This window comes from Mesoplodon mirus (assembly GCF_964341445.2).
Source record: "Mesoplodon mirus genome assembly, chromosome: 15".
NCBI lineage: Eukaryota > Metazoa > Chordata > Mammalia > Artiodactyla > Ziphiidae > Mesoplodon > Mesoplodon mirus.
The window spans coordinates 42454446-42481862 of NC_138991.1; the positions used below are offsets into that span (position 1 = coordinate 42454446).

Genomic DNA, 27417 nt, shown 5'->3' on the forward strand with positions numbered 1-27417 from the left:
GGCCCACAGTTACTGACACTCGATGCACCGCCTTTAGGGTCCCAGGGTGAGGATGAAAAAGAACAGTCTGAGAATCGCAATCACAGGAGATTTTACTGACCTCACAAAGTCCAGTGACACCACGGGAGCAGGTTCTTCTCTGGGGCCATGTTTTTAGAGGCATAGGGCAGCCCTTACATAATTAATAATAGAAAGGGAAGCTTCTGCTGCTTGTCTTTGTGGAGTATTATTCACTCTGTGTCTCCCATGATACACAGTTGTGCCTGGTAAATCCGTCGTTCTCCTAGACCCTTTTAAGACTGACTGTGCTTTAAAGAGCCCACAGAACCGCATTTCACATACGGTGGAAACTAGGTTCCCTCCGAGGTGCATGAAACCCCACAAATAAGGCAAATGAAGGAATCATTTTCCTTCTACAGCAACTTGCTGGGAAAACAAGGAGACCTGGGGAAACTCTGCCTTGAGCAAACAATGTCAGGTCCCTGGGTCAGACAGCGAGAAAGGAGGAGGGAGCAGATTTAAAATTTTTTCACAACCTGCCTTTCCGAGCACTGTGCCCCAACTGTTTTGAGTATGTGGCCCCCATACGGTCAATATTTGACCTCTAAGAGAAACATCCGGCTCCTGGGCACAATCAGTAAGTTGGGCCCCTTCTCCAAGAGACAGTGGCGCCCCTCCGCGGAGGTCAGGGTCCTTTCCTGTCCCGGGGAGAGATGCCTGCCACAGAGGATGGGGGAGGGGATGGACGTAGTCCCGAGTTTGGCTGTGTTTAGCATGTGGCCAGGGAGTGCCACGGGTGCCACGGGGGACTCTCCTCATCTCTGTGTGGCTGCTCACAGCTCCCCAGGTAGTCGGCCTGCACTGGAAGCACAGCGGAAGCCTAGGTTGTCTGAGGCTGAATCTGGAGTGTTGCCCATCCTGCCACCAGAGAAGGGGAGAGAGAATAGACATTTGTTGAGAAAGGGACCCGGGGCCTTACCCAACTCTCCTGCTCCAGCTCCCAGGGCCTGCTGTGGTCTGGGGCGCCTGGGGACTGGTGGGGGGGCATACACAGTCTGGAAAGAAACCTAGTGTGAGGGTAGGGCCTGAGGGTGTGCCATTCCTGGGTGAAAGGGGTAAGAAGGGACCTTGGGACACTGGAGGAAGTGAGGGTGGTCCTGAGAGACTGAACTGGAAGGAAGGAAAGGCCACAAGTAATAACTTCGACTGTCGGTAGTTTAGAATAACTCAGCTGAAAAAAACCTGTCTGGCAAGAAGTGAGACTATCATAGCACCAATCAGTACCGCACACTTTCCAGAGAAGTTTCACACGTATTCCTTCATTTGCCATTTCCCTTACTGCTCTGCAAGGTGTGTTTTGTTCACCATCTCACAGACCCAGAGTCAGACACTAGAAAGATTTAAATGTCTTGCCCAAGGCCAACCACTGCTTCAGTGGCACAACAGAATCAGTGGCAAACCCAGTTTCCTGGTCCCCAGGCCAATACTTTCTCCACTACTTTGTCCTAAAGGAAAAGGTGAGGAAAATCCAGGGGGCTCAATGTATCAAAGAAACGCCTGCAAACTTGACACTCTGAGGCCACAGGAACAGTGGCTTCTCGACAGTCCTTCTGGAACCCAGGAGCAGGAGGAGTTGCAGGGAGATTAACCAAAATAAGTCCACAGATGAACAAAGTGGAAGGTCCTAGAAGGGGACTCGGGAGCCGGGGACTCCACCATTCAGGTGCCACCACTAGCCATCTGTGTGAAATGAGCAGGCTCCAGGACCTCCCTGAGCCTAGTTTTTCTTGATAGTAAAACAAAACGGTTGTAGAAAATGCCTTTTCATGTGCACACTCGTTGGAAGAGTCAATATTTCCATGACCCCTGGCCATGACCTATCGATGTGGCCATTCCACTTCCCTCTCTCTGCAAGCCTAGCTCGGAGGACAAGAGGGGAAACCACATAATTAAGATGCTGGACACAGAGTCTGCCTTGGTGCTGGCAGCTGGCAGGAAAAGGCACCAGCAGTCCCGGGCTCTTGGCTTTTCATGGCAAGTGTGGCTTGCTTCCTCTTCTGTACCCACAGCCCCCAGTGGAGGGGGAGGCACGGCAGCGGCGGCCATGCCAGATCTGGTGCCACCTGTGCTCTGGGAGACCAGGACCCAGACCCTCAGCCCCCAGCTACCGAGCCCCTCACCTGGTGGTGACCCGGGCCCGGTGATTGGCAGAGCCATCCGCCGTGTCGATCCAGGACGCCCCCCGGAGGACACGCATGTCCTGGTCGGCAGGCTGGTATGGTGACGCTGTCCACTCCCACACGTTGCCCACGAGGTCAGAGAGCCCTGAAGCACAGCGGCAGGTCTGGCCCAGGCTGGGGAGCGCCACCCCCGCCCCTCCTGGCCATCGACGGCCCTGGGGAGCTAACGCTTCCCCGTGCTGCTTCTCTCCGCCTCATCTTTCAGGCAGGACCATCCCAGAAGCCGAGCTGTGAATGCTGACAGCAACCCGACGGGCAATCTTACCGTAGTTGTTCTGTGGGGGGAAAGCGTTCACCGGGGAGACTCCGTGGAAGCCATCCTCAGCCTTGTCGCCCTGGGGGAACTTTCCCTGAGGGGGGAGAAATTTAGGCTCAAAGATTTACCATCCCATCCCAAGGCAGCTGCTCCCACCTGCCCAGAGGAGTTTAAACCAAGGCCATCTTGCAGTATCCTCTGGGGTAGGGGAAGGGCACGGGGCAGTGACCCGAGGTTCCCACCCTGAGCTCCCAAACCAGCTGCCTCATGTCCTCCACCATGACCTCCTGGCTGGATTAGGAAGTGTGTCGTTTCCCCTGTGTCCACACCAGCCTGCCCCACTCCCACCTTCTCGACTTCCTCCCCATGTGCCTTGAGAAGAAAGGCTCTGCCTCCCCTCCTCCATGACCTGCACCCGTCTCCTCAGGAACGAGACGCTCATCCTGTGCTCCCCTGTACCATCGCTTTCCCTTCTACCACCAACAGGCTTAACTCTCCCTCATCTGCTCTGACCCTGCCTTCCTCACCTCCTGCTTTTTACCGCCAAAATTCTGGAAAAGTAACCTGTATTTGCTGACGCAATTTGTTCAACTTGTTCATTCTGCTTCTCATTGAAATTGGAGTTCAGCTGCCCCTGCTCTATGGAGGCTGATCTTATGAAAGGGAAGAGGAAGGGGCTACAATTTACTCATCGCCAACTATGTGCTAGGGCTGCTACATCTATGTCTTTAGTCCTGACCAGGTTGTGAGGCAAGTATTTTCTCCCTTTAAAAAGCTAGCAACTGGGACTTCCCTGGTGGTGTAGTGGTTAAGAATCCACCTGCCAATGCAGGAGACACGGGTTCGAGCCCTGGTCCGAGAAGATCCCACATGCCACAGTGCAACTAAGCCTGTGTGCCACAACTACTGAGTCTGCACTCTAGAGCCCACAAGCCACAACTACTGAGCCCATGTGCCACAACTACTGAAGCCCGCACTCCTAGAGCCCATGCACCACAACAAGAGAAGCCACCGCAATGAGAAGCCCGCACATCGCAACGATGACCCAACGCAGCCAAAAAAAAAGCTAGCAACTGAGACTCAAAACAGTTAATTTATCAAAGATCCCATGGTGAATAAATCAGATCAGACTTTTTGCAAAGCTCTGATCCCAAGGTCATCTAAAAGGTCAGTCTACCCCTCAAGCCCTTTTCAAGGCTTCACCCTAAAATGCTGGTGCTGGGCTCCCCTCATGCTGCAGAGTCCCCCTGAGGGATGTCATTCCTGCCTACAGTGTATGCTGTTGACTCCAAACCAGTTGCTCTGACCCAGACCTCTGTCCTAAGCTCCAAACTCATACTTTCAACCTCTTACTGAGCATATCCATGACCCAAAGGCAGCTTAAGCTAGGCTGATCCTAAACTGACCAAGTTCTATCCTTCTGACCCCCAACATGCATATTATCTATACTGGATAATGGTCACACCAGCACCCTCTTGCCCAAGCTTGGATTCATGCTTGAGTCCTTCTCTCTTCCACTCCTCCATGTTTGGCGGAGTACCAAACCCTGTCTCTCCCCTCAGGCAGGCGTCTCCCACCTGGCTTCCTCTCGATTTCACTTCCACTTCATGCAAGTGTTCACATCCCCGGGCCATGGCCGCAGCCTCGGATTCAGAGACCTCCTACAGCTCTACTTCATTTGATCCCACGCAGATTTTCAACAATCAGCATCCCCCAAATCAAAATGATTGTTGTCATTGTTGTCGCTCCCCTGTTTCAAGACCTCTGTCGGCTCCCCACTGCCTGGAGGGTAAAATCTAAAACCACGTCTTGGCACCCCTGGTCCTTCATAATCTGCCTCCAATCCACTGCCTACTTCATCTCCTGTACCTCCTGTTTCCCTGTGCGCTAGCCTCTCCGAGTCTGGCATGTCTCTGAACACACAGCACCCTTTCCTAATGCACTGCTGACAGGCATGTTATTTCGTCCACTTTTCTCGTGGTAAACTCCAGTTCGGTCAGCTCAAACGGCATGTTCACCGTGAAGTCACGCCCTGCTCCTGCAGCACAAGAGAGCACACTCCCAGCACGCCCCCCAGCACACGCTGCACATCTTCACTATACAGCCCCACCACGTTGTCTTCTGCTTTACCCCTTTACCAGCTTTCAGTTCCATTAGAACACAAAGGCCTCTGAGTCCCACAGCCTAACACAGTGTCTAGCCCACAGCAGTCTCAATCAACACTCTGAGAAGGGACAGGAGTGAGGAATGTGTGTCTTACCTGCCACAGGTTGGTGCGGTTTGGCTGGAACTCGTTTCCCCAGGGGTAAACCTGACCTGCCAGGAGGGCAAGGAGACAGCGGAGGAGGGAGAGGTGAGGAGTTGGGGAAGAAGGGAAAGGCAGAAAGAGCGAGGCAACCGAAAGGAAGTGAGGAAGTGATGAGAACAGAAGAGTAAGATTACTTACTTTTACTTCCCACACACCCCTCCCTTCCACTCACAGTATTGCACTTGGAGGCCCTGGCTTCTGATTTGCTCCAGGACAGGACAATTCTAGGTGTGGTTCTGACCAATGCCATTCTGCAAACTACCTGTTACCAGCTCATGCTGGGATAAGTACAGAAATTGAGAGTAAGCATTGAGAAACTTGTTCTTTACACTTAGACTGGATAAATGAACAAGCAACCTCATTTATCACATTAATGACTTTGACTATTGGTATAGCCAGTGTTCATTCAAAGACTGTGTAGAGGTGTTGAATATGGGAAATTGCTATTTCACTCTAACTTTCTGTTTAGCTAGGATTGCAAACTAACAAAGTTATAAGTAAACAGCAATGTTATATTAATCCCTATACAGCTATGGAAAAGGTATACAGTATAGGTAATCCTTTTCTTTTTCCTATGCTATGTTGTTCTGATTATACTTATTGAAATGGAACATGTCTGTAGACTCTCCAATAATTAAAAAAATATATGTCTGTTTTTTTCATTCCATTTTCCAGTTACTAATTTTTATGCTATTTTATGGAAGTATTGGTCTGAGATGGATTAGAAATACCACCACCAACAACTGGTCCATCACTACACAGTGTAAGAAGCACTGCTCGGGGCTTCCCTGGTGGCGCAGTGGTTAAGAATCTGCCTGCCAATGCAGGGGACATGGGTTCGAGCCCTGGTCTGGGAAGATCCCACGTGCCACGGAGCAACTAAGCCCGTGCGCCACAACTACAGAGCCTGTGCTCTAGAGCCCGCAAGCCACAACTACTGAGCCCATGTGCTGCAACTACTGAAGCCTGTGCGCCTGGAGCCCATGCTCCGCAACAAGAGAAGCCACCGTAATGAGAAACCCACGCACTGCAACGAAGAGTAGTCCCCACTCGCTGCAACTAGAGAAAACCTGTGCACAGCAACAAAGACCCAGTGCAGCCAAAAATAAATAAATTAAATTAAATTTTAAAAAAAGAAGCACTGCTCTAGGGAGCACAAACCTGTCTCACCCTTTAAAGCCCCCCATGCAAGGCAGGATGGGGAGAAAGAATAAAGGGAAATTGCTTGGCATCTCTATACCCTTCAAGCCCCCTCGGGCAGCAAACTCCCACTCTTCCTCAATGGGCAGCCGTTTTCCCCGCCAAGCACAGTAGGCACGGGCATCATTCCAGCTCACGTGTACCACCGGGAGCTCCAGTTTCTCTCGGATGCCAGAGCCGGGACCTGCAGGCTGATAGCCAGGATGAAGTGAGACAAGCTTCTGGGAGCTCGTGGAAGTCTGAGGAAGGCTAGGCTTAGGGTACCTGAGTTCAGCTTTTACCACAGATGGAGCAAGGAAGTGGGAAGAGAGAGCCTGGTGAGTGAGGAGAGGTCCAGAGTCAGAATGAAGGACTAAACATGAGACGCAAGGGAGAAATGGGATGGGCCAGGGGTAAAAGGATTAAGGCAGAGAAAACAGGGTGGCTTGGCTGCTTCCCTGAAACTTCTCTGTCATCCTTTTAAACTCAGTATTTCTAGATGGGCAAGGGTCTAGGGAAGCCAGGCCTCCCAAGAGTCAGCAGGGGTAGAAAACAAAGTAGAGGAACCAACCCTTACCTGCCTCCAGAATGCCCTTTCCACTGGAAGCCACCAGAGGAGAGACTGCAAAAAGGAAGGAACACGACTAAAAAGATGCTCTGACCCAGCGAGGGCACCTTCCTGACTGACACCCAGGAGGCAAAGCAGAGACTTCAGGCTGAGACTCAGGCGGTCCAAGTGAGGCTGTGTCCAAAATCTCACCACCCGTATTGGAGGGAGGCTTCTCAAGAGGTTCTCTTGCTGGTCCAGGGAGTATCTTGAACCCTGTGTGTGTCTGCATCTTTACAGAGTCTCTCTATACAGAAACCAGCATGGGGTGAACTTCCTGGGAGTGTGTGTTCATCTGACTCTTCCAGGGTGGGTCTCTCTTGCTTCCTCCCTGCCTCTGGTTCTCAGGTTTGATTCTCTACTGTGGCCCAGGGGACCCCAGACCCCACGGGATTCTCTGTCTAGGTCCCACTTCCATCCCCTCAGCTGCAAACCTAGGTTCTCTTACCTGCATTTTCTGGGTTGCTTTGTTTCTAAGCTCATCAGAGACAAGGTCCTCAAAGACAAAGCTCCACCCAAACACCTCAGCCTCTGTCTGGTACTTTTTCTCCCTGACAAACTCCCTGAAAAGAGATGTTTCATACGGTTTAGCTAATGGGGTTCTGTGCTCCACCCTCACCCTCTCCTGTTCCAGAAAACCTCATACCCCCTTATCCTATTAGTCACACATCACAGAATTTTCATGAACTACAAGGAATTCACCTGAGAGCCTGAGCAGGTTTTCTTTTAATATCTGTTGCTGTGTGTGCAGTTCACAGACAGAATTCACTCTTTCTGGTGTGTAGTTTTGTGAGTTGTGACAAAGTATGTAGTCACTATCACTATCAAGATACAGAGCAGTTCCATCAACCACCCCCCAAAATTCCTCTATGCCTCTGCAACCACTGATCTGTTGTTTGTCTCTATAGTTTTGCCTTTCCCAGAATATAAATTCACATAAATTGAATGATACAGTAGTATGTAGTTTTGGGGGTCTGGCTTCTTTCACTTAGCATACTGCTTCCAAGATTCATCCCTGTTCCTTTTTTTTTTTTTTTTTTGCAGTTTGTTGCCTTTCATTGCTGAGTAGTATTTCATTGCATGTATAGGCCATATTTTCTTTATCCATTCACCAGTTGCAGGTCATCTGGGTTACCTCCAGTTTTTGGAGATAATGAATAAAGCTACTGAGGAGATTCAAGGGTGGGAATGGGTCTCTCTTCGGAAAGGTCTTCGTCACATACCTAATGTCACAGCAATCACAGGAGGGAGGCAGAACAGGGGTTATTATCTCCCTCTAACAGATGAGGGAGGTTGAGTCAAACAAAAATGACTTGCCGAGGTTTTAGAATGGATTTTCATATAGTTTGGTATGGCTGAGCAAATTTCAGCAAGCAGATTTCCAGGGTAAGATGGATTGTTTTCACTGGGCTAAGAGTATTCCATCTGTGCCAGACCTCTGATATGAGAAGACATTGTTCACCCATCAAAGGGGCATTGAGAATGGAGGAGGAGATGAGATTTGGTAGCAATAGCTATTTACCGACCTCTGACCACCTGAATGGTTTGAGACTCTTTTACCAGAGAGGCAAAGACAGATTATGGGTTCTAAGCAAAGTTTCGGGGCTTACTGGAGGTGACATTATATTTCCATAATATAAAAGGTCAATTTAAAATATAAAAGAATGCATCTAGGGCTTCCCTGGTGGCACAGTGGTTAAGAATCCGCCTGCCAATGCAGGGGACACGGGTTCAAGCCCTGGTCCGGGAAGATCCCACATGCCGCGGAGCAACTAAGCCCGTGCGCCACAACTACTGAGCCTGCACCCTAGAGCCCGCAAGCCACAACTACTGAAAACTGCGCACCTAGAGCCTGTGCTCCGCAACAAGAGAAGCCACCGCAATGAGAAGCCTACGCAATGAAGAGTAGCTCCCGCTGGCCACAACTAGAGAAAGTCTACACGCAGCAACGAAGACCCAACACAGTCAAAAATAAATAAATTAAATTAAAAAAAAAAAAAAAAGAATGCATCTACCTAGCTAGCTATTTCTGGTTGTCATGATGTGGTGCAAGCCTGATCAGAAGTGATTTCTCCTTTGATTTTAATAACTTTCCTGTTTAAAAATATTTTTTAAAGCATATATAACATCATATTATAGAAAAACAAGGAAATAGAGGTAGGTAAAAAGAAAAAAACTGAAATCATCCATTATCACACCAACTAAGATATACCTGTCCATATTCTCTCCCCCTTCACCCCACAACCAAGGATTTTTAAATAGCTTTCAGAAGGTACTTCCTGTAATTATTTTCCTTTGGAAGTCACAAAAACATGAGCAGAAGCTGTCACCTAATGCCATGTTGCATCTTCCAGGTCTTTCTTAATGCATATACATTCTATACATATAGTTCTAAAAAATGGGATCATACCCTATTTAGTATTTTGTAACTTACTTTCTTCACTTAACACTTCAGAACTATCTCTTTTTGACAACAGGATTTTTTAAGGGCTGCTAAGTAGTCTGTTATATTGATACAATATGTTTAAGTGATCCTAAAATTGTTAACATTTGTTTACAAGATGACATTGTAAATGTATTCGCATTGTATCAATAGCTAAACATTTTTTAGCTAAATGTTTTTGGACAACTTTTAATTCTTCAAGACAAATCCCTAGAGGTGGAACCAATGAGTCAAAGGGCTTGAGGAGTATACTGACAATCCTTATGCTTATTTCAGCCTGTGTCTCCTGAATCAAATTTTCCCCAAAACTTTTTATCCTGAAAAGTTTTAAGTCCACAAATGTAACATTTAAGTCATTTCTCACATTTGCTTTATTGTCTTCCCATCCCCTCCTCTTCCTTTCCCTCTCCTCCCTATATACTCCCTCCTCTACCATTTGAAGGTAAGTTATAGATATGTCCTGGATCATTTTCTACTTTGGCCTACCCAAAACATATCACCTTGGGGACACTGACGTAGCTCAGCATGGCTTCTTAGATTAAGCTGGAACCAAAATGTTTGATTCTGGAAACAATGCCATTTCCCTAAGTAAATGTAAAGGGAATTTAAGGGACTCTCAGCTACTATGACCCTTCTCCCAATTTCTTCTCCCCTGTTGCAGACGTTTCTGTTGAGTGTCTGACTTCTGCCCATATTTCTCAGCGCTATGTCCAGTACACTGGGCAATCCACTGGCTCAAGAGCCAGAGGATCTGAGTTCCAGGCCCAGCTCTGCCACTAACAGAAACTTTGGACTTCAGATACTTTTTTTTTTTTTTTTAAATTTTGGCTGCGTTGGGTCTTCATTGCTGCACGAGGACTTTCTCTAGTTGCGGTGAGCGGGGGCTACTCTTTGTTGTGGTGCGTGGGCTTCTCATTGCAGTGGCTTCTCTTTGTTGCGGAGCATGGGCTCTCGGTGTGAGGGCTTCAGTAGTTGTGGATCGTGGGCTCTAGAGCACAGGCTCAGTAGTTGTGGCGCACGGGCTTAGTTGCTCCGTGGCATGTGGGATCTTCCCGGACCAGGGATCGAACCTGTCCCCCTGCATTGGCAGGCAGATTCTTAATCACTGTGCCACTAGGGAAGTCCCTGGACTTCAGATTCTTCATCTTAAAAACGTAGATAACACTTATCTCACTGTACCATTGCAAAGATGATATGTGGTAGTGAACAAGCTAATCTCCTTTTAAATATTATGAAGATTAGAATAGCCTTTACTTCTCCTGGAGGAACACTGGATGTACCTGAAGTCTTTGTTGGTGACAGGAAATATGTCGATGGCAAAGGGTTTTACTGTCACCTCCCGGACAGGTCCTTCACCATCTCTGCCATCTGGTGAATTTGTTCCCATCTGGAATCTCCCACCTGGTAGCTGGACCATGTTGGTCATCTGCCCATTCCCTGCAGAGAAAAAAAGAGTCGAATATATATAAAAGAAGTGGCAATATTTGGATCATATGTAACTCATAATGCTATAATGCAAAAAACAATGGAGGCTTAAAAAATTTGGCTTTAGGACTTCCCTGGTGACGAAGTGGTTAAGAATCTGCTTGCCATTGCAGGGGACATGGGTTCGAGCCCTGGTCCGGGAAGATCCCACATGCCGGGGAGCAACTAAGCCCGTGTGCCACAACTACTGAGCCTGCACTCTAGAGCCCGCAAGCCACAGCTACTGAACCCTTGCGCCACAACTACTGAAGCCCGCATGCCTAGAGCCCGTGCTCCACAACAAGAGAAGCCACCGCAGTGAGAAGCCCGCACACCACAATGAAGAATAGCCCGCGCTCGTTGCAACTAGAGAAAGACCGCGTGCAGCAACGAAGACCCAACGCAGCCAAAGTTAAATAAATAAATTTATTTTTTTAAAATTTGGCTTTAGGGACTTCCCTGGTGGCGCAGTGGTTGAGAGTCTGCCTGCCAATGCAGGGGACATGGGTTCAAGCCCTGGTCCAGGAGGATCCCACATGCCGCAGAGCTACTAAGCCTGTGGGCCACAACTACTGACCCTGCGAGCCACAACTACTAAAGCCTGCATGCCTAGAGCCTATGCCCCACAGCAGGAGGAGCCACCACAATGAGAAGCCTGCGCACCACATCAGAGTGGCCCCTGCTCGCCACAACTGGAGAAAGCCCACGCACAACAAGGAAGACCCAACGCAGCCAAAAATGGATGAATAAATAAATAGATAAATAAATAAATAAATACTTAAAAAAAAAATTTGGTTTTAAATTCTTGTTCTGTCACTTAATTTGCTGGGTGACCTTGGGCAAATTACTTAGTCTGGATTTCAATTTCTTCATGTACAAAATGGGGATAATATCTAACTCAAATGCCTGGCTGTATTAAAATAATGTGTGAAATGTTTAGCACATGGTAGGTTTTCTTTTTTTTTTTAATTAATTTTATTTGGTTGTGCCGGGTCTTAGTTGCAGCATGCAAACTCTTAGTTGCAGTATACATGTGGGATCTAGTTCCCTGACCAAGGATCGAACCCAGGCCCCCTGAATTGGGAGCACAGTCTTTTTTTTTTTTTAATTTATTTATTTATTATTTTTGGCTGCGTTGGGTCTTCGTTGCTGTGCGCGGGCTTTCTCTAGTTGCGGTCAGCGGGGGTTACTCTTTGTTGTGGTGCGCGGGCTTCTCATAGGGTGGCTTCTCTTGTTGCAGAGCACGGGCTCTAGGTGCATGGGCTTCAGTAGTTGCAGCACACAGGCTCAGTAGTTGTGGCTCACAGGCTCCAGAGCACAGGCTCAGTAGTTGTGGCACTCGGGCTTAATTGCTCCGCGGCATGTGGGATCTTCCCAAACCAGGGCTCGAACCCGTGTCCCCTACATTGGCAGGCGGATTCTTAACCACTGCGCCACCAGGGAAGTCGCTGGGAGCACAGAGTCTTAACCACTGGACCACCAGGTAAGTCCCAGTAGGTTTTCAACAAATGTTTAGTTCCTTTCCTTACCTCTCTATTCTTCTGCACGACAACCTTTTGTCCCAGCGAGATAAATCTAGACACTATACTCTGAAATACATCTATCAACTTTCTACCCATACTACTGCGCACGTTTCTCTGACTCTTCCTTTTCACTTGTTTGAACTCTTATCAATTCGTAGTGATTTTCACCATTATATCATATGCTCCAGAAAGAAAAGAACTACATCTGTTTTGCCAGTGTATCCCTGGCACCTAGCACAAGTGCACAGTAATTATCATCAAATGACTGAATGAACTACTTTACACTTGCTGTTTGGATACCTCCAAAAATCATAGAATTAAAAGGACCTTGGGCTTCCCTGGTGGCGCAGTGGTTGAGAGCCCGCCTGCCAATGCAGCGGACGCGGGTTCGTGCCCCGGTCCGGAAAGATCCCACATGCCGCGGAGCGGCTGGGCTCGTGAGCCATGGCCGCTGAGCCTGCGCGTCCAGAGCCTGTGCTCCGCAACGGGAGAGGCCACAACAGTGAGAGGCCCATGTACCGCAAAAAAAATAAAATAAAAGGATCTTTATTTCAACCCCCTCATATGACAGGAGGAAACCAAAACCCAAAAGGGAAATGACTTAAAGAGCTAGTTAACAGGAAAAACCCAGGTCTCCTTACTTCCAGGTCAGTGCTATTTCCAAAAGGTGACACTTCTCTGGCTTGACATACTATTTTGTTATGTTTCTACCTAACAGTGTCTAAGTACTATAATTTCCCTAAAGGCAGAGTCCACATCTTTTCACGTTCCCCAGTATCCCATCTTTGGCCCTTTTCTCATTCTCATTCTGACACACTCACACATGATTTCGTCCACTTTAAGGGGGGTGAGGTTGGAATAAAGAAAGCAGGAAATTCTCAGATTAAAAGGGAGTTAACAACACACAGAGACTTCCCTGGTGGTGCAGTGGTTTGAATCTGCCTGCCAATGCAGGGACACAGGTTCGATCCCTGGTCTAGGAAGATCTCACATGCCGCATAGCAACTAAGCCCGTGCGCCACAACTACTAAACCTGTGCTCTACAGCCCTTGAGCCACAGCCACTGAGCCTGCGTGCCACAACTACTGAAGGCCATGAGCCTAGAGCCCGTGCTTCACAACAAGACAAGCCACCGCAATGAAAAGCCGGGACACTACAACGAAGAGAGTAGCCCCCGGCTAGCGGCAACTAAAGCCCACGCGCAGCAATGAAGACCCAACACAGCCAAAACAAAACAAAACACACACACACACACTAGCGATATATGAATTTTATTTAGACACTAATTCAACAAGTAAACTATAATTTTAAAACATTTACAGTAAGTGAACTTGAACACTAACTGGATGTTTAATGGTGTTAAGGAGTACGGTTAATTAATTTTTTAGGTGGGAAAGTGAGTGATACTTTTTTTCCCGTGACTTCTTGTCTTTTTGGCTATTCAAGTTAAATATTGAGGAATAAAATTGTATCCTGCCTCGATTCACCCCAAAATGAATTTCCCAGGGGAAGGAGAAAGTGGGAAGGGTCCCAAAGAAGCAAGATTAAAGCCATAAATTGGCAAACGTTTAAACTAGGCAACGGGTACGTGGTGGACGGGAGAGGATCGTTTTATTCTTTTTTTATGCTCAAAAGAACCCAGAATAGGGCTTCCCTGGTGGCGCAGTGGTTGAGAGTCCGCCTGCCGATGCAGGGGACACGGATTCGTGCCCCGGTCCGGGAAGATCCCACATGCTGCGGAGCGGCTAGGCCCGTCAGCCATGGCCGCTGAGCCTGCGCTCCGCAACGGGAGAGGTCACAACAGTGAGAGGCCCGCATACCTCAAAAAAAAAAAAAAAAAATCCAGAATAATACGTTAAAAGTAAAAAAGAAGTGAGATACACCTCGCCAAGTTGACCGCCTCTGGGAGGGACCTCCGGCCGCTGCAAGATAGCGCAGGACGCTGGCAGACCGGCCATCGTCCCTTTCCCCGCAGGGGCCGAGCGCCCCACCCCTTTTCTCCTGCCTCCAGGGCCGAACGGAGCCAGGGGCAGTCGGGCAGGCCAGCACACTGACCTAGTTCGAGCCACGGGCCGGAGAGGAGCGACAGCAGAGTCAGCAGCGGCGACAACGAGGTGCCCATGCCGAGAAGACGACCCTTGGAGCCCCACGAGAAGACGCGCCACCGTGCGGGCCCGCTGCGCACGCGTCGCGCGCATCACGTCGGCGGCCGTGCCCTGCGCACGCGTGCGCACTGCTCCTCTACGCGGCCCCACCTAGAAATTAGTCCTGGGGCCGAGGCTCCAGTGTTGCCGGGCCAGGTAATTAAAAGGCGGCAATTTTCTCGGCGTTGGGGTTAAAGACCCTGCCATCCCAGAAGCCCCTTCTTTAGCTTGTGAACATTTGGACGGACTGATCTCCTTCCCTTTTGTGCCCTGGAGTACCACCGCAAGATCACAGAAAACGTTTCAACTTCCAATTTATTGTATGCTCACTGTAGGCAACTACGAAGTCCTCAAAACGCAAAGCTTAGCAACACAACTTCCCTTTCAAGGTCTTCAAATATACCTACTGTATTTTGTAGCAACATGTAGAAGAGAACAGTAATTTGGGTGAGAAAAATAGGACACTAGAGGGTTTGGAAGGGATATCAGCCTAAGCAAGGTTCCGAGGTGCAAAAATACCATCTTGCCTGAAAATCTCTTACCTCACCTGGTCCTCAGTCACTACGCCTTCAGCCATGTATTTAACCTCTGCCTTTCCTATTTTGCCTTTAGACTTGCAGCTCTTTCAACTCCCTTGACTCTATTTCCATCTTTCTACTCACTACAACGTAACATTTCTGGGAAGCAGTTTAGCAAGGCTACTTCAAAAGCATGAAAAGTCCAATTTATCCAAGTTTTTTTTTTACTCAAAAGCAGCTGTCCCCAACCTTTTTGGCACCAGGACTGGTTTCGTGGAAGAGTTTTTCGGGGGGGCGGGGGATAGTTCAGGCAGTCATGCAAGCGATGGGGAGCAGCAAATGAAGCTTTGCTTGCTTGCTCCCTGCTCACCTGCTGTGCGGCCTGGTTCCTAACAGGCCGCTGAACAGTACTGGTCCTCCGCCCAGGGGTTGGGGGGACCCCTGCTCAAAAGGATTTATACTAAGGAAGCAGGAATGCTTTCAAAACCTTAAGTTACTTAAGTCTTATTTATAACTGGCATAAAAATGGAAAACTTAAATGCTTAATGATGGGGAATCATTGGAGATAAATTAAAATACATTCATTAGAAGAATTATTAAACCATTAAAATGTTTTTCAAGGAATATTTAATACGGTAGATAATATATGCTTATCTAACGTGTATTTTTATATCACTGAAGCTAAAGCAAAACAGCCTGTTTATTGGTAAGTATGGCCTGTATGTGTACACTACAGTGCAATTTAAAAAATATTGTAATTATAATTTCAGAACTTCAGAATCTGAACAGATGCCAGTGTTCTCTCCTTTTTTTATATGGGAAAAGAAAATCCTGTGAAAATCATTTGAAGCTTGGACAAAAATTCCATAGCTATATTCTTAGGATCACTTTGTAGAATCTTCATGATTCAGATGATACAAGGGAAGCTTCAATTCATCCTTTTAGAGAAGACATTCCAGCTCTCATGATCTCATCAACCAGGAGAATGTTGGTGGCAATCACAGTGCTGAAAAGGGGGGAAAAAATCAGACTACTCAGGTTTGAGGTATGAACTCTAATTCAACTCAATCTCCAACTAAATTGCACAAATTATATCCAGTCAGGTTTCCCCTTTCCTTCCCATACATAGAAGGCTCACTTAGTTGCTACTTTTGACTGATTACCTTTTCTTATGGAAAGAAAATTAAACAAAACATACCAATTATAAAGAGTATGAATATTCCCCAAATGTTATAATTTTGGCTTTCCCAAACTTACCAGGAATGAAGAAGCTGTTTCTTTACACAATAGTTATCCCATACGCCTACTTCTGCTGCTACCATTGGCTCACCTGAAAAGTAACCCAGTATTCTTAAAATCATATAGAGCAGGTCATAAGATCAGAATACTGTCTGAAAGAACTAGTAGGAGTATTTTGTGCTGCTTTACTCATCAATGGTCACTCACTTCCTCCAGTATTATCTATGAGAAGCCAAAGTTCCTCAATTAGCCCAATGTTCTACTCCAGACCATGACTCCTGTGCACAGCAGCTTTGATGAGTGGCTGACCTCTACTTAGAATGCTTCCAGTGATAGGAATGCTCTATTTGGTTATCAAATATTTGAACATCTCTGTTTTTCTGGAGACGTTCCTATTTGTCCATATTAAAGTATAGCATATGAACTATAATCTGGCAAAATAAGCTTATCATTACCCTCATTCCAGAAACCTTTTAAATTAACTTAACGGGGAGACTGGGATTGACATATACACACTACTATATATATATAAAATAGATAGTAACCTACTGTATAGCACAGGGAACTCTACTCAATACGCTGTAATGGCCTATATGGGAATAGAATCTAAGAGTGGATATATGTGTATGTATAACTGATTCACTTTGCCGTACAGCAGAAAGTAACACATTATAAATCAACTATACTACAATAAAAGTTAATTTAAAACAAAGAAACCTTTTATATTAACTTGAATGTAAATGATGCTGTTCACAATAGGTCTTACACATACTGCACAGATGTATCCCAGTTATCTCTCTTCCACTTTGTACTTGTATAATTTGGATTACACTGGCCTAAGATCAGGGCTTTACTCATTTTATTAGATTTGGTTCCCTCTTCCTGCATTTTTGCTATCCTCAGCCTTTTTTTCACCCATGAGTATGATCATGAAATGTATCATTTTAATCAAAGCCCCTGATAAAAAACAGTAAAGCAAGCTCAACATGAAACCCTTCAACATTAACCCAAACCACCTACCACAACTCAGCAGTATCAACAAATCTGTACTCTTCTAAATTATTCAAATGTCTCCTCAATTCCCTTTACTTCTGTATCTAGTCATTACATTTTTGTATCATACTTTAGAACCCAGAGATCCCGGATAGCACTGGGGTCAAAGAGCAAAAGCAACTCCAAGATTCTTCTCTCTCCCGTTTTTTTTTTTATCCTTCCTGGTCTTACCCCACCTATAGTATCTGGTTCACCCCCTACAAACAGTCACATTCTTCCTTACCTGTGTTCAAGTCTACACCCACAAGTTGACCTGATTCTGAATGCTCTGCTTTAACTTTAACTAGTGTTTCCTGAAGGTCAAAACCAGAGTTCTGAGCAAGAACCTAAAGGAAACAAATTTATTTAAAAGACAGGACCTAATAACAGATAGTCGTCTGTAATAAACGAACAGTATTTCCAATTAATAGTTAAAAATAAAACAAAACAAAAAACCTTTAATAAGTGAAAACAGACCAGTATTTATGTTCACTTCAGAGAATGACTAGATACACATTACCAACCAACTCACTAATCCACCCCAAGCCCGGCAATACACTGGTCATAAACTGTACCCTCAAATAAGCATACAATAGAAAAATCACAGTATTAACCTTAGTTTAAAACAAAGCCAAAAAGCAAGCTTGTATCCCCACACTGCAAACCCTCTTAAAACAGCTATCTCTTGCCATCTGAAACATGAGATATACAAGCCTCCCCTCCAGAGGAACCAATACGTTTAGATAATAAGAAATACCTGTTCTAGTGTTAGGGTGAAAACTGATGAACCCTTTTTATTCAAAATCCACATTATGAAAAAACCCACATTAGCAAAAAGTTTTCATCAGATGCATCATTTTGGTGTAGTTTAGAAAACAGTTAAAGCATTCACACCTTGGGAATAATGAGCAATGCATCAGCAAATGCTTGAACTCCAAGTTGGGCCCTGCCCTTTACACTGGGCTTGTATTTAATCAGGGCTTCTGCCATTGCCACTTCCACTGCACCAGCACCTGGAACTACACAGCCTGTTGGGTGGAAGAGAGAAATGCTAAGCTACAAAGAAAATAAAACTGTAGAGGCAACTGTAAGAAAATATATAAATTAAAACACACACAGGAAATCCATTAATTTGAGAATTCAGTATTAACCACAGCAATTTTAATATTACATTTGAAAGCAATACAGGCAACATATCAAACAGCAGAATGATTTAACTAGCACATGGAAAATCCTGAAAGCTCTTAGTATTAGTTCATTTATTTGTATCCCCTTTTAACAATAGCATGCCATGAAAAAACTTAGCATACCATCATAGCCATTATAAAGGTAAAACTTTACTTTTGCATGGTGTCTGGCTGTGTAAACTACTGATAAAAAGAACACAGTATTCAGCCATGCCTTTTAGACTAGCAAAAGAATACAATTTAAATACAGTGACAATCTTACCATCATCAATAGCATTTTTAACAGCCCTCAAGCCATCTCTTATTGCATCTTTGATTTGAGTAAGTGTGTGCTTATTTGGTCCTTTGATCAATAATGTGACCGATCGAGGATTGTTACAGTTCTCAATAAAGGTGAACTTCTCTTCTCCCTGTGTGAAGAGACAGTATTTTCAAAAACCAGGATACGGTTGTGCAAAAATGACCAGATGAGAGGGCCTTATGTAGGAATAAGTAGCATATTAATAGGGCACATCACTGATCACATTAAAGCAAGTAACTTCGTTTTTTTTTTTTTGGTTGGTTGTGTTTTTTTTTATTTTATTTATTTTTTTTTATTTTTTTTTTATAACAAATTTAATCAGTTATACATATACATATGTTTCCATAACCCCTCCCTTTTGCGTCTCCCTCCCACCCTCCCTATCCCACCCCTCCAGGCGGTCACAAAGTACCGAGCTGACCTCCCTGTGCTATGCGGCTGCTTCCCACTAGCTATCTACCTCACGTTTGGTAGTGTATATATGTCCATGCCGCTCTTTCACTTTGTCACAGCTAGTAACTTCGTTTAAAAAGTCACACAAAAGAAATGTGATTTTCCCATCAATGGCTTATCATTACTACATATAAATCATCAAAATGTATATTAACAAAGCAAAACTATCATCCGAAGTTTGAATGAATTTTTAACTACTGAAGAATTCATGAGCCAAAAAGTAGTATTACTTTGGAAAGAAAATACACTTACCAATGTATATTCATAGACAAGTCCTGCATGTCCCAAACAATCAGGATTTAGGTCATCAAGAGAATTTAGGGCTACCCCACCACAAGCAAGAGTCAGCCTGAAATATTCAAGTGTTTTAAGGGAGATGCAGAAGGGATTTTATCAGTTATGTTTACAGATTAATATTTTTAGAAAGCAATCTTTATCAGAATTACATGCGAAAATCATATTCTAAAATATATTTTAGCTTAAGCCTTTCCATTCACCACCAACTAGCTGAAAACTGGTCTTTTCTCCTAACTCTCCATTTAAACCACTCTTAAGTCAGCAATTACTCCTCTGATATGAAATCTAAAGGTGCACAGAGCTCTTTATCACGAGGAGTTCTTTGGAAGCAAGTATTCCTCTGAAACCCTTGATGCTGTCTCTTGACGTGGAAAAATATGTACAGTCCAGGTCATCATTTAAAAATAAGACAAGGGCTTCCCTGGTGGCGCAGTGGTTGAGAGTCCGCCTGCCGATGCAGGGGACACGGGTTCGTGCTCCTGTCCAGGAAGATCCCACATGCCGCGGAGCGGCTGGGCCCGTGAGCCATGGCCGCTGAGCCTGTGCGTCTGGAGCCTGTGCTCCACAACGGGAGAGGTCACAACAGTGAGAGGCCCGCGTACCACCAAAAATAAAAAAATAAAATAAAAAAAAAAATAAAAAAAAATAAAAATAAGACAAGTACATCAACAATCATAGCAGCACTATTCACAACAGCCAAGGTAGAAACCCAGATAAATGTCCACTGACAGATAAATGAATAAACGAAACTAAATGTGGTCTACCCATACAGTGGAATATTATCCTTAAAAAGAAATGTGATCCTGGAAAACACAGATAAAATGATAAATTTTATATTATGTATATTTTATCGCAATAAAAAATAAGAAAATCACAAAAATAAGAGGAAAGGGCTTCCCTGGTGGCGCAGTGGTTGGGAGTCCGCCTGCCGATGCAGGGGACACGGGTTCGTGCCCCGGTACGGGAAGAACCCACATGCCGCGGAGCGGCTGGGCCCGTGAGCCATGGCCGCTGAGCCTGCGCGTCTGGAGCCTGTGCTCCGCAACGGGAGAGGCCACAGCAGTGAAAGGCCCACGTACCGGAAAAAAAAAAAAAAAAGAGGAAAAAAAGCAATAATCTAAGTTAACTTGCAAAATAAGTGAAATTCACGTCACACAGATAATCTGCTATCCGTACCTTTCCATATTTCTCCTTTTAGCTCTGCGCAGAGCTACTATGCCTTCTTTTGCAAGAGCATCTAAGGAAAAGGGGTCAATTCCCTGTAACAACAACAAAAAATAAGTTTCAATATTTTACCTTTAAAATAAAAATAGATACACACTAGCTTATAAAACAAAATTTCTCACCTTTTGATTAATAACAACAAATCCTTTATCTGAATCACCACAGACTTTCTTTTTCAGGTCTATTATTTTTTTAACTCTGTCTTCAATGAATTTTCTTTCAGCTCTCACTAGTTTCTCTCTCTCCTCTGCACTCTTGTAAAAAAAGCCAGAATTCACTTCTCTAAAAAAAGGAAGTTACAGAAAGGGGAGGAAATATTTAGCAAATAGTCACCGAGCTCCAATTCTACCCCTGGTACGTTTTTCAGAGACTATTTCCTGTAATTTTCCGAAACCCCATTGAGGCATTATTGTCCCTACAGCGGGGAAACTGAGTCTCACAAAAAAGTGACTTGCACCAAATATCAAGCTCTTCCACCTCTCTTCCATTTTTAAGGAGCTATATATAAACTCACGTTTTTTCATATTCTAATGACACGTTGCATGTGAGGATGTACACATCTTCTACTCTCTTTTTCATATCAGGATGCCGTGCCCCATGGTCCAAAACAAGACCTCTGATCAAGCTGTTACAACACATAAAAATTATATTCTTATTGATTTCCAGATGGGGTGTAACATATGCTAACAAAACTAAAACAATGAATTGAGACTGTATTGATAATTTTCAATCAGCTTTATTTCTTGAGCTATTTGAACAGGACTTTTGGGTAATACCTAGCAAGGTTCAATTGTGAAAAAGCAGAATTCCAGAACACGACAAAAACAAGCCATTCAAATGAAAGTAACAACCCTGTCTTGTGCAGAAGATTCTGCAGAGAAATAGTCACAAGTTTGGTAGGCTATTAAACTGTGATCACCTCATTTAAAAAATGCTTCAAACTAGGTCTTTGAAATAATTTTCTTTAAAATTCCCTGAAGTCTCCCATATGCTTTGTTCAATAAATGCCAAATGACTGATGTAGTTGACTTTCCAGAATCATTCTATGTAAAAATACATACCATTAACTTCATTTCAAAAGGAAATAGATACTACTGAGTAAATGAAATACTCATCTAGGCAATATTCGTTAATTCAAAGACAAAAAAAAAAAAAAAACAGGCAAAATATATGTATTGTATAAACTCCTTCACGTTTGTAAACACTTTTTATTTCATAGCATTCTACCACCTACCTTGTATCAGTTTCAGATTTATGTTTCATCTCCATGATCTCAACCATGAAGAGGTCAATAGGTTCATCTTGTTTTTTAATGGCTAAAATGGAGTCCACTACAGCCTGCAACAGAGTATAACCATTCAATGAATTTGACTAGCAGAAGTTGAGACACTTATGTTGTTTATTCTTCAGAAAAGTTTAAAGCAGACAGCTTCTCGTCTTTAAAAATCTCTGAACTGATTTTTTTTTTTTTTTTGGCGGTACGCGGGCCTCACTGTTGTGGCCTCTCCCGTTGCGGGGCACAGGCTCTGGACGCGCAGGTTTAGTGGCCATGGTTCACGGGCCTAGCCACTCCGCGGCATGTGGGATCTTCCCAGACCAGGGCACAAACCCGTGTCCCCTGCATCGGCAGGCGGACTCTCAACCACTGCGCCACCGGAAGCCCCCCTAAGTCTTTTTTTACACTCTAATAGAATGCATTATTTGTAAAGGGCTGAAGTCATCTACATTTCTGAAACCTCAATGTGTAATTACCTAAAGAATCACTGACATCTCTACTACTAGCAGCTTTTTAATAAGGAAATCTCCATTTTAGAAACCTCTTTTACTGAAAGCTCTGACTATACCTTCATAACCTGGCCAGGTATGCTATTACGATTTTCTCACTTTACTTATTTTTTCTAGTTTTAGGGCCACAGATCACGTTATCACTGCCACAAAAATGAACCTACTTACTCCACACAGGATGGTACTGTGAAGACTTCAGATGGCACTCTATAACTGGAATTAGTAAGAATACTGATGTTTCCAGTTGCCAGGGGTTTTCAGTATAGGTGTAATGTACCAGACACATACCAAATTTAACACATACCTCTGTTAAGACATCAGCAAGTTCAGCATGAACTTTAGTACGTAGAGATGTTCTGGCCACATCTATAAGTGTTTCCCTGTCCATCTCTTTGCTTATTTTGACTTGTTCCAAAAACTGAAGTGCCTTTTCCTTTGCAGCTTCAAATCCTTCTGTAATTATTCTGGGATGAAGACCCTATAATAAACATACAATTACAAAACCGCCACTAACAACAGAGACCTTCAGTTAGATGCAACTATAGTTCACGATAAAGCAAATTTATGAAGGGATATTCTGGATCATCCATACCCTTAAACACAATTAACATAATGTGCTGACTTTCTGAATACATTTAAAAGGATAAATACTCCTTTCAATGCAGAGGAAAAGAACAGACATTGCTCTAGCACAGAGTCAAAGCCAAGGGAACTATAAAGCACACTTGGGTGTTCACTGTGCAAACCACAAGGGATAACACCCAAAACTCAAAACTGTGTCATAAAAATTGGCAGTCAATAGGACCATTATATCTTTCCTATAGGGATACGAAATTAATTCACACCATTTACTAATAAAATAAACAGGGAGACTAAGAGTCTGCTTTCTCTCTCTTCCCAGGAAATTCTTCCTAACATCAGATTAGTACTCACTGAGGTTTGCTTTAACCTTGGAACTTCTGAGGGCTAAAAAAGTTGTAGTATTCTTATTTAAATTCAAGGTTTTTGTTAGCTTTTTCCTTAAAAATATGCCCAATCCTGAATATTCCATTTCTACATCACAATTATTAATCTGTTATAGGCATATAAAAACTGTACATGCAATGCAACTTGATAAAAAACACATTCCAGGCCAAGGAAGATTCTTCAACTCATCCAGGATCATAGTAAATTTGTGTCAGAGTAGGATACAGACCCTTGTTCCCATATTTAACCCCATGCTCTTTGCATTCTATTATATGGCCTCAGTTACCACTAGCACATCAGTTTTTGTAAGTAAAACTAAGATTATTTCCTATACACAATAAAATATCACAGAAACACAGAATCATGTATACTTCAGAAATGTAGAGATCCGCCTGCTTCAGGAGCTCTCCAATAATTAGGACGTTGGAAGTGGTACCATCACCAGTTATGTCATCCTGGGCTGTTGCTACTTTGGCTATTAAGGAGGCTGTTGGGTGTTGAATTTGCTGCAGGTAGAGAAAGAAAAAAATTCGTGGAACAACTTAAAAATGAAAACAGTCCAGATATACCTTAAAATGTGTGAAGGGCTCATCTATCTGCACAAAATGCCCAAGTGTACAGCTACATATTACTCTGATTAAAAACTCACCACTAGCTATCAGTTTATGATGACAGAAACACCTTCATATATAAATTTGTTTCCTTCTCAGATTATCTCCACTTTACTGATGAGGAAATGTGAGACTCAGTTAAGGTTAACTCAAGGTGATAGAACTAACAAGTAAGAGCAATAATTTCAAATCCATGCTCCATGCATGCCTCTTTATGACAAATTTAAGGTTCTTGTGAGAATAAACCAAGTGCCTTCTAAACGAAAGCCCGGCTGCCCAGTTTACTTGGCACTGAACAAATAATTAAAATGAAAAAAGAAAAGAAAAACTTAGCCTCTTTAGCAAAGATCATCAGTGGATGCTAAGTCACTCTGGAAAGGTTTTGGAAAAACAGAATATTCATTGTTTGTCACCCACAGATTCTTAATTACAAAGGCTCCAACATGGCTCCTGCATTGCTTTTGTCTTCTTATACTCCTTTAATCCTGTAGAGTTGTCCAGTCTTTTATGTCTTTGGGGACACTCACAGCTTTAAGAATCTAAGCAGACTATCATTCAATTAGGGAAAATTTAAAAGTCATGTAGAGACGGCTTTTCTGACATCAAGTTTAAACTAACTATGACTCCTACTGTTCTCTGCTAGCACAGGCCACCACTTAAGCCACGAAACAAAAACTACACCTTCTAGGTTAGCTATTCCTTACTGAAGATATTTACAAACACCTGGAATGTTGAAGGCATGATATGCTATTATCAAAACCCTAAATTTTACTCTAAACTCAAAACATAGGCAAGTCATTTCCTTTTCTAGGATTTGAACTGTTAGGTTTTGGAAACTTAGGGATGAGTAAAATGACTGCTCCTCTCAGTAGCCTCAGATTCTTAGTCACTGGGACTTTAAAAATGGTAGAGTTTTATTTCTCCTCCAGTTGGTGGTGAAGAAGTGTGATATAACAAAGAGAAGTTCTATTTGAAAAAGTATAACCATCCTGGCGCATTTTACCTCCCTGATTATGTCAATTGCTCGCAGTTTTTATTAGAATTTTAGTAACTAAAACCTTTTAACGAAGGCCTTAAATGGCAAGGGCAGGGGATTCAAAAGGAAGTTTATTAGACTCCAGGGCTCCTCACTGTACCATCCTGTCAACAACAGTACTGGTTACATTTTTTCTACCTCTTCCGTTTTCTGGAAAACTACCTGTTGAGAAAAATGAATATGATTTTCTCCTACTTTGTAAACGAACAGTAAAAGTCTTCCTACAAATCAAATGTACTACGGAAAACCAAGACATTTTGGACCTAGTCTAGCAGCCTCTCACCATTTCATGAAGCAGCACATTTCCATCTTTAGTGAGCTTGATGTCTCCAGCACCAGAAACAAGCCTGTTCAATGGGCAGAAATGAATCACAGTGTGACTTTTTCAATGGAGACCAAATTAAGAGGCCCATAAAAATCGGGCTTTACCCAGATCCTCAGGAGTTGGGGCCAAGCGGTGGTTCTCTGCTTCCGTTAACAGGAATGGTGCAATGCCCACCCCTTCCCGTCTGGGAAACAGTCCTCCGGGTCTCTTAGGTCCCAAGCGTGGGGGAGGAGGGGGAGGGGGAGGGCCGCGCCGCGCACGCGGGCAGCTTTGTTCTCGGCGGAGACGGCATCGACCACCAAAGGAAACGGCCAGGGCAAGAAATAGGACCGCCCCGGGACAATGCGGGGAAGAAAGGCCGCCGCGGCGAACGCAGAGGCCCGGAGGCGGGGGGCTCCAGGCCTCGGTCCCCAACGCAGGCCCGCGACAGCACGAGGTGCGCGGTGCCCGCCCAGCTCTCCCCGCCAGCCCCGCCTTACATCTTCATGGTGCCCTTAGGCCCCAAGTTGGTCCTCAGCACGTCCTGCAGCCCCCGGGCCGCGCTGATGTTGACCGCCAACGCCGCCTGGGCTCGGGCCACCTCAGCCTTGGGATTCAAGGTCTTCACGGCCGCCATAGCTAACCCAGCAGAAGAAAATGAGGGTACCCAGCGTCAGGAAAGCCCAGAGCCGGTTCAGCACGGCTGGGAGGTGCTATCCGGGTCTTCTGGAAAAGTCGCACGCGCCGGGCCCGCCTCCAGCGTGCCCGTGCGCCACCGCCATTGGGCCTCGGATCTGCGGTGCCGCTTATTGGGTCGCGGCCGCACGTAGCCCCGCCCCTCGCGTTTGCCGCGGCGCCATTGCGCTCGGGAGGAGCGTGTCCCCCCGGCAACCAGGGCTTGCGGGGACCCAGTACGCTGCTCAGCGCCCGGTTTTTCTGACCCCGGACCTGAGGGCGTAGGCTGAGCGGGCTTGTTGGCCGCCTGCGTCAGGGCGTGAGGGGAGAGGTGGCTGCTCTTTCCCGGAGGTCTCCAGCCGCACGGTGTAGGGTGGGCCTCCTCCCCCACTCGCGCCGTTTGCCCTTTTTATCGCCTTGCTGCTTTCATCCCGGTCACTAGTTTTCTTGACTGTGTACTGTGTGCTGGACGGTGTTCTAGGTGCTGTGGGGGTAACAGAGTGGATCTCATAAGGACCCTCGCCCAGTATCCTAGGTGTTTTAGGCGTAGGGAAGACGAAGAGATAATGCGAGGTGGAAAGTGCTAGAAGCCTTTAGAAAGCTGCCTGATTGGTGCGATGGCAATTGAGGAAAAGCAAGTCAGTCCACCCTTCGGGCACACGACACAGTGCTGAGGCTTCAGGCCCTCAAGGCAGTTTTGAAAACTCAAACTTCGTTGAGCAGTGGTGTCCAGCCTTTGAGAAGACTCCTTTATTCTGAAAGATGTCCACACTGTTTTCTAGTATCCAGTTCCCGCCCCCTGCCTAGATACCAGGTATTCACTAATGTTTTGTATTTTTATTTATTTATTTATTTTAATTCTATTTTTTTTTTTGCGGTACGTGGGCCTCTCACTGTTGTGGCCTCTCCCGTTGCGGAGCACAGGCTCTGGACGCGCAGGCTCAGCGGCCATGGCTCACGGGCCTAGCCGCTCCGCGGCATGTGGGATCTTCCCGGACCGGTCCCCTGCATCGACAGGCGGACTCACAACCACTGCACCACCAGGGAAGCCCTATATTTTATTTTTATAGGTAATGACTAAAACTCTTCAGAATTCAGTAAGTGCCAAAGGGTATATGGTGAAAGGTCTTCCTCCCGCCTCTAGTTCAGCTTCCTCCTGGCATGTACCTTTAGCTACATAAGTTTCCTTTAGGTAGTGTGAATTCCCCAGATGCTCTCTGAATTTCTAAATGAATACATATATAAATATAAGAAATTTCCCCCACATAAAATGGCAATTTATAATATGCACTATTGGGTGTGTTACACTTAAAGTATCTTGGAGATTGTCACATATCAATACAAAGTCTTCCTCATTCTTATTAACAGCTGCATGATATTCTTTATAAGAATGACCTGATTAGCCAGTCACCTACTGGTTAACATTTAGGTTGTTCCCAGTCTTCTCCTAGCGACCACCGTGGTATATAATGCTTTTAAGTGGCTTTGTGTATTTGAGAATCACAAAAGCATCTAAGTTTGAGTTACACAGTAGAAGGAGATGCATGATTAGTTCTGGAGATCCTTAATCCTCAAGAAGCAGGTAGCCTAGTTAGGGAGATAAACTTGTAAACAAATGACAGTAA

General features: G+C 44.9%; 3 protein-coding genes across 3 annotated transcripts in view; 1 reads left to right on the forward strand and 2 right to left on the reverse strand.

Moving 5' to 3' along the window:
- The window catches only part of SEPTIN14 (septin 14), a gene marked incomplete at both ends in the record, with an annotated part of 568759 nt that overhangs the window by 369446 nt on the left and 171896 nt on the right, over positions 1-27417 (forward strand). The gene's annotated exons all lie outside the window — the stretch shown is intronic.
- SUMF2 (sulfatase modifying factor 2) lies at positions 75-14245 on the reverse strand. The gene is given in 10 exon segments (XM_082645158.1): positions 75-918; positions 2181-2325; positions 2506-2590; positions 4757-4812; positions 6045-6195; positions 6561-6605; positions 7039-7153; positions 10314-10470; positions 14076-14209; positions 14211-14245. Coding segments are annotated over 10 exon segments (981 nt in total). The 5' UTR covers positions 14219-14245; the 3' UTR covers positions 75-833.
- CCT6A (chaperonin containing TCP1 subunit 6A) lies at positions 15345-25842 on the reverse strand. Its single transcript, XM_082645160.1, has 14 exons — positions 25618-25842; positions 25097-25160; positions 23538-23672; positions 22505-22678; positions 21650-21753; positions 20930-21040; positions 20538-20697; positions 20368-20450; positions 19147-19243; positions 18403-18550; positions 17848-17981; positions 17198-17300; positions 15940-16012; positions 15345-15688 (listed from the first exon to the last, which is right to left on the reverse strand). The coding sequence occupies exons 1-14, from the start codon at positions 25752-25754 to the stop codon at positions 15616-15618; spliced, it is 1596 nt and encodes a 531-aa protein (XP_082501286.1). The 5' UTR covers positions 25755-25842; the 3' UTR covers positions 15345-15615.

Bases quoted from the DNA above. Each gene is read 5' to 3' on its own strand.
- CCT6A (XM_082645160.1), bottom strand. From the start codon at position 25,754: ATGGCGGCCGTGAAGACCTTGAATCCCAAGGCTGAGGTGGCCCGAGCC. The intron at 20,451-20,537 runs GTGAGAAATTTT...TTGTTGTTACAG, and splicing joins TTGTTGTTATTAATCAAAAG to GGAATTGACCCCTTTTCCTT. The intron at 15,689-15,939 runs GTAAGTTTGGGA...CCCCCTTTTCAG, and splicing joins AAACAGCTTCTTCATTCCTG to CACTGTGATTGCCACCAACA.